The sequence below is a fragment of the Sylvia atricapilla genome, chromosome 3 (genome assembly GCF_009819655.1).
Source record: "Sylvia atricapilla isolate bSylAtr1 chromosome 3, bSylAtr1.pri, whole genome shotgun sequence".
NCBI classification, from domain to species: Eukaryota; Metazoa; Chordata; class Aves; order Passeriformes; family Sylviidae; genus Sylvia; species Sylvia atricapilla.
Window position 1 is genome coordinate 12,635,256 of NC_089142.1, and position 7,402 is coordinate 12,642,657.

Genomic DNA, 7,402 nt, shown 5'->3' on the forward strand with positions numbered 1-7,402 from the left:
TAACAAAAAAATACTAGCTTATTTTTCAAAGGCAAATACGAATAAAGTAACTGTTATCTTCAATGGAATTTCAATACAAAAAAATAGAACTTCATTGGGCATTTGGATTATTTAGACAGAGAACAGTATTTTGCAAAAGAGAGAATGTACAACGCCACAACCACTTTAGAAAAATAAAGCACTGGCAGTTTGTATCAGTATAGATTATATCTACGTAATCTGGAAAAAAATCTGTGGAGATGCCCAGTAACAGAAGATTCTTAGTTCATTCCCTTTTTTCAACCTAATGTCTACACTACTCTTTATTTGATTTACTAGCAGTTCAGTAACGTATCTGCTCCCAGTCAGTATTCATTCATTTTCTTGACAATAAATTTGTAAAAAACTCTTGACAGATCAAACTAATATTGGGTCAGAACACTCATGAACATAGGATAGCTTCACGTATCAAATCTGAACTCATAGGACAGAAAAGTTAAGTATTTCATAATAACAAGGTAAGCAAATAAATTCCACACTTGCCATGAAACACTGACACTCAAACTAACAGCAGCACTTGATGACACTCTAGTCATGTAATGCTATTCTTCATTCTGCAGACCTCAATTCTGCAGTGAAACTCCCTCAGCATGGTAGCCCAACCATACCTCCGTAAGTATTTCTGGATTACTTCTTTGGCACTAGGACTTCTATCTTTCTCCTGGGTTATAAAGCAGGAAGCAGAGTGTTTTCACACCATAGGTAGCAGCACACAGAATGTTTTAGTCATACCCAAGTATAATTATGGGCAGGATACTGTCTATACACTACTCTAGTAGAAATCTTTCACAGAAAATAATTAAATCTTGAAACTCGCAGTAGCTTCCCCAGACCACAGCTTCCTCTGTAGCTGCAGACAGAGGGTGGGGAGCTTGGCAGGCTGAGGCATCTGATCCCACAAGATGCTCTGTGTGAGACAGCATTCCTTTCAACTCCAGCAAACATGGCTGGAGCTACAGATGCTCAATACATCACATAAATAGGTCTATAAACTCTGGCAGTCTTGCACATTACTTACCTGAATATGAAAGACACTTAAGTGAAATGAGGCAAGATAATTAAGAATGCGCACATTCTAGCACAGACCAAGGGCCACTTCTTGTCATACCCCAAAGGCCATGTCTTGTTGCACCCTGCTTTTAACCTGAAATCCGCTATACAGATCAACTACATATTGCCATAGAAAGTATGCTATGAGGGTTTTGGTTTAGGTTGGGTTTTTCGCCCTTTTTTTTTTTTTTTTCATGTTATACAGCCATTTACACTTGAAAGGAGAAAAAGAATCCTAAAAAATTAAAACTAAGTCCTCTGGAGGCATGAGGATGGAGACAAAATTTGACAGTAGCAAAACCTATTTTGCTACCCATCCTTAAAGTTATCTCCCAATATGCACAGCCAATAAGCAGTAAACATTCTGGTCATGACAGGAAAACATTTTACAAAGGCTCTCTATGTTTCTAGAGGACATGAAATGAATTTTTAATAAAATGTTAAGTCTCAAAGCAATTCAAGAGATTGCATTTAGAAAGAAAATCATATCTAAACAAAAGAAATTCTACAGAACTGTTACTCAAACAGCTAACAGAGAGCTTGAAATGTGACATGTAAGAAAGACTGCAAAGTATCTTGACATTGCTGTCATATTACAAGTCAGTACTTCAAGAGCAATGAATGAGATGTAAATATTTACCCTAGGTAGCTACACCAAAGAATGTAAACAGATTCCACAGATATAATACAGTTTGTCAATATCTTTAGTGCTGGAAATGGAAATGTTAACTCTGCCAGGCCCACTGATCCTGAATGATGAATACAATCAATTACATTTTTTACCTGTAAGTCATTCGCATCATTGCCTTTCTTGCAGCTGACTGCTCCCTGCCTTCTACTTCTTGTTTCAAGGCACTGAACAACTTTTTATATCCACTTTTCATTCAGTCTTTTTAACAGATTCCCTACTGCCATCTCAGGTTAATACCTCATGTTCCACAACTTGTCTGTTTTCCCATATTTTCTCAGTGTTGCCTGTGTCCATGGTGTCCCATCTCAGAAAGGTGGCCCTCCTGGTCTTGGAAGTGTCATCTTAAATCTCACTCCTCCTCAAGCTCCACAAATTTTAACCACCTCCTAACAATCTGATCCAAAGTTCACTGGTCAGCAAGAGCCATTAACTTCAATGGGCTATGAATCAGGACCAGATTGCTGCCAGTAGCTCTGGACTGAAATCCAGCTAAAGAGAAATAGAAGAAACTGCATGGGTAGCCTTGTTGCTAATTACAGACTGCTACTTGAACACAGTCATGGCAAGACTGTATCCTAGGTTAATACCAGCTGTTACTATTCCAATATATTTTTCCAGTCCTTATACAAAGGACCAAGGCCTTACATTGTTATACGTTTGTACAAATTCAGAGTGATGCCAAAGGTCTCTGGCACAGCTTAAATAAATTAACATATACTAGCTTCTCTAATTTATTTTATGTAATACAGAACAGCATTCTGCATCTAGCTGGGTAAGACAAGGAAAATCATCATGTTTATGAACCAGGTTAGTAAATCTTTGCAAAAATATGAAGTTAAAATGGGGTTTAAATTGAAGGAGTAAGTGAAAGCACAGTGAAATTTTTAAATTAAATGTTTTAAATTCTCACTAATGAGGACATAAAATTCTGTTCTTCCAAGGAACCTCTGGATAATCCCCTTGTTAATCTAACAGCAAGTTGAAGAAAAAACATTCCAGAAATCAAAAATAGCACTATGATGCTACTTCATTTTTCTTGACTTCACTCTGGTACTTATTCCCTCTTCATTTAATTCTCCCTGCCTCTTGCAGCCTCAGGTCTCTAATGCACATTTTTATAAGGAAAAAAAACAAATAAATTGCTTTTGCCCACCTTTCCTTCTTCTGTCAGTTTTTAATGTTTACTAAGTGCCTTGTTTGTAAAGCCAATGCCATTCTGCAATCCCACAGTGCTCCCACCAAGTGGTACAGGGAAATCAGTTCTAACAGATTATTTAAGCAATCTAATGTGCAACAATAAGATACACAAACACTGGGTAGAAGAGTCTGTTCACGTTATGGGAAAAGTTAACATCATCAGACAGCCACTACTGCCTCTATAAAGCTAAAATATTACACATTTATTAAAAAGTAGGCTCTGGTTTGAGGCTATTTCGACAGTAATTACAACTCACATTTTTACCTGATATTGCACTAAACAAGGTACTTCCAGGAAAGTGATAAAAGTAACTCTGCCTGTTTCCACATAATTTTGCCACATTTATTAGCAAGGACAAAGCCAATTAGATGACCTTCACTGAAGAGGTGCAGTTCTGTGGATACAGGTTTTTGTTTTTTTTCTTAAAGGTATTTAGGCTAAAACTTTTATTATGACAAAGTACACTCCACCCTCGCAGCTTCAGCTACAGTAGGAAAATGCTTCATAGAAATGAAATTACTGTTGCAACAAGGTTGCTTATGAGATCATTTAATAAAAAAAAAAAAGTTGGGACACAGTACATTGATAGGGGGTGGAGTGTATCACATATATACAGAAGAGGGCTGTCACTTCTGTCATCTGATATTGATGTGGGAAAAGAAAACAAAACCAAATGCATTTTCTTTCCAGTACTGAAACATGCAAAGACAAAATTACAAGTTGTACGCAGCTCAGAATAATAAAAAGAAATGCCCCGGTATACTTCAGGGTGTTTTTTTTTTATATATATATGTTTAATTCTCTGATCTTTCACTTCAAAACTTAGAATTAAGCAGTGAGTGAACAGGATCTGAAAAACAGACAAGGCAGTGCTCACATGACATTAAAAGGCATCTTTTAAATGCTGCTGTGGATTTCTAAACTTACACTGAATAGAATTTTTAGTTTCTGGGAATTTGAAATGCAAGATGAACTTGGCCACGTTACATCTATTTCTTTAAGTGGAATTGTAAATATGCAATAAATTGCTGCTCCAAAGAGGCAACATGCAGAATTCAAAATTGTTTCTTCTAGGATTCTGTTGGCCTGTGTATGGAGAGATACTGAAGCAGTGGTACAAAATCCACAGCTCAAGCATGAAATCCTAGTGGCTGGATCTCTGAGTACACTGTTCTCCTTTTAACCACTGAATTTAGTTTTAGGAATATAGCCGCTCACCAACTTTAATAAAAAAAAAACGAAAAAAAAAAAAACACAAAAAAACCCCACAACAACAAAAAGCACAGGGAAAGTGGGAGGAAAGAAGAGATGGAAAGAGCTTATGCATTATGATGACATTTAGCAGAGAGCTGCAAGCAGAAAGCAAAGGCAAATATTTTATATGTGATAGATTTCAACCAGAAATGTTAAAGTATTTTTTCCTAGTAAATAGCTTGCCAGAGTTGGTTGGGACAAAATTTGGGTTGCAGCTACAGGCTGAAGCAGCAGTGTGGAGAAAGAAAACAAACAGGCATTTATCCTCCACCCCAACACCCCCTTTCTCTCCCAGTTAGCAAAGTATGACTGATGCTTTTGGTCAGTCACAAGGCAAATATTAGCTAGAATCTCAGTTAGCCACATCCACGGTCCCAGATGCTTAAAACTTATCATGGATTAAAGCCATGAAATAAAAATTTAAAAAGAAATTTCAATTTGAAATTTTATTGGCATGTTGCTAGAATGGTCAACATCGATTGACAGGAGAGACTTCGTCCACATACTCTGAGAACAGCCTTCCTGCACCTCCCCCCTCTTTTCTTCCTCTCTCTCGCTCTTTCAGCATTAATGCTATTAAAAGCCAAACAAAATACTGGCTATGGGTGTTAAGAATGCTGGTTTTTTTTTTTTTTTTTTTGGAATGTTGCCATGGATCCTGCTTCCAGTCGCGTCCCACGGAAGGAGGGTGCAGCCTCCTGACTCTACGGCAGGCTGGTCTCCCCAGGCAGGGCAGAAGGAAGATAGCCACGTACTCCTGCTCCTCCCTATTCTTTCCCATCCACTATAGCCAGGTCTTTGATCACCCTCAGTTTGCCACTGGCATCGATCCTGCGCTTCTCGCGTATTAGATCCTCCAGGCTGTGGAACCTCACCGTGTGCACTTTGTTCTCTGCCAAGTGGATCTTGAGATAGTACTGCTGCTGGTGCTGGGTGCCAGCAGCCGCCTGCAGCTCCCCCCCGGCTTTGAACTCCCGTTTCCCGAAGCGGCACCAGGCGGCGAAGCTCTCGGAGTTAGTCCAGCAGATCTCGTCGCTTTTTAAGCCCAGGTGCCCGCAGGCGTTCTGCACCACCAGCTCCGCCACCAGCGGGCGGAAGCGGTACCAGCTATTCACCACCCGGCCCACGTTGCCCGCGGCCGCCTCGTACAAGCTGTCCTGGCGGATCTGCCCCTGGTGCAGGTGGATGATCTGCCCGCCGCCCACGTACACGGCCCAGTGCGGCGGCGGGTGCTCCGACGGCCCCAGGTAGAGCAGCTCCAGCAGGTCCCCCGGCTTGCAGAGGGCGGGCAGGGCTGACACCGAGTAGACGCTGAGGTCCCCAGCCTGGGGGCCGCTGCTGACCTTGGAGAAGATGCATTCCTGGCCGCGGAAAGCGGAGAACTGGGTCTCGTTCAGCACCAGCTGGTGGTGGAGGTGGTGGGTGGGCGTCTCCTGCCCAGGGCTGCCGGAGCCCTTCACGCCGTACTTGTCTGGCTGGCCTCGCTCGTCCAGGTCCTCCTCCTCATCCGAAAAGAAGTAAGCCACCCCGACGCGCAGCTCGTCCTTCTCGATCCCCGAGGGGTCCCCGGTCGGCAGCTCGCTATAATTCAGGTGGGTGATGCGATCCAGTTGATTTCCCATCAATGACAGGGCGAGGCGAGGGCAGGAATCGCTGGATCTAAAGGAGGGTGGGGTGGGCAGAGACAGACAACAAGAGATAGGAAGGAGAGTGCACACAGAGAGAAGGAAATAAAGAAGAAAAAAAAAAAAATCAAGGCACACACAAAAGATTTCAGCGATTCCGCTCTAAGCCTCCATCCCTCCCCTTCGTGCAAGCGAGAAACTCCCAGCGCGGACCCTTCCCCCTTACCCCCGGGGTGCAGGGCAGAGCCCCGACTCCGGAGTGCCGGCTCCCAGCGCACCAGAGGAGGCTCCCCGCCGTCCGCCGGCTCCGCGCACGGAGTTGCGCCGCGAGTGTCCGCCCCGCGAGGGGAGAGGGCTCCGGGGGGCTCCGGCCGGAGGGTCCCGGGCCCTCCCTCCGCCAGTGCGCCGCCGAACCGCGCCGGGCAGCGCTGCCTGAGGAGAGGCGGCTAGAGCAGCGCACGGCCCCGGGGCTCCAGCCCTGCCCGCCCGGTGCCCGCAGCCCTGCCGGGACCCCCGCAAGGCACAGGCAAAGAGTAGGCGATCGGCACACCCCGCCCGAGGGGTCCCTCCCGTCCCCTTCCGTACCCGTGGTCGCCCAGCGCCAGAACCCCCCCAAACTCCTTTAAAGTCGTCCTGTCCCCATGGGCGCCGCAGGAAGCGCGACCCGTGCTCTCCGCCGCCCGCGCCGCTCTGGGCTGCCCGGCCCCTCCGGCGGCCATAAGTAGCGGCGGCGCCGCTCCCGAGCCCGCCCCGGCCGCGCTCATTGGCCGCGCCCGGCGGCGGCGGGGCTGAGCCCGGCCCTGCCCGCCCGCGCCCCGCGGCCGCCGCCGGCACGCCGGGCCCGGCCCCCGGCCGCCCCGATTCCCGGGGTGTCCCCGCCGAGCTCCGGCCCTCGGGCTGCTCCGGCCCCCCGACCGGCCCCGCACCGCCCCAGCCCCCCGACCGGCCCCGATTCCCGGGGTGTCCCCGCCGAGCCCCGGGCTGCTCCGGCCGGGCCCCGGGCTGCGGCAGCGGGGCGTCCCGGGGGAAAGGGGGTTGGAGACCGTGCCCACCGCTTGAAGCCGCTGCCAAGCCACCCCTGCAAGGGACAGAAGTAAAAAAAAGAAAGAAATTAAAACAAATTTTGAAAAAGGGTAAAAAAGTGATTTCTATCAAACTAACCTGCCCAGGAGGGACGGCCAAGAGTTGCTCTGTCCCTCGAGGCTGGAAAGTGGGTGCTCCTCACCTCACTTCAGTAACCTCAAATTCCGCCTGTGCGGTCTGAGCTGATATCCTGGGATTCCTTTTGCTGAGGAGAGACAGGCATTTCCAGAGGGCTGCTCGTCTCGCCTGTTGCACCTCCTCTTTTAGGACGGCACGACGTGCCCTAAGGAGGTGCCTGTCTCTTGCCGTCGCCTAGACGCGAAGTTGGAATGCTTGATGGCTGGCAGTAGGTGAGATGACTCTGTCTTTCCGCATCTGGACAAGGTAGCAGTTGTGGGTTGTCCTCAGATGTGACTAGAAGACGTACTATGGCTTTTCTTAAGTAAAGAAATGAGACTGTCT

At 46.6% G+C, this 7,402-nt stretch overlaps 1 protein-coding gene across 1 annotated transcript; it reads right to left on the reverse strand.

Annotated features, from left to right (window-relative positions):
- Positions 1 to 4,651: 4,651 nt before the first annotated feature.
- Positions 4,652 to 6,515, reverse strand: LRATD1 (LRAT domain containing 1). The gene is made up of 2 exons (XM_066314780.1): positions 6,443 to 6,515; positions 4,652 to 5,891 (listed from the first exon to the last, which is right to left on the reverse strand). Exon 2 carries the CDS (start codon positions 5,852 to 5,854, stop codon positions 5,000 to 5,002), a length of 855 nt encoding a protein of 284 aa, XP_066170877.1. The 5' UTR covers positions 5,855 to 5,891; positions 6,443 to 6,515; the 3' UTR covers positions 4,652 to 4,999.
- Between the last annotated feature and the right edge of the window lie 887 nt (positions 6,516 to 7,402).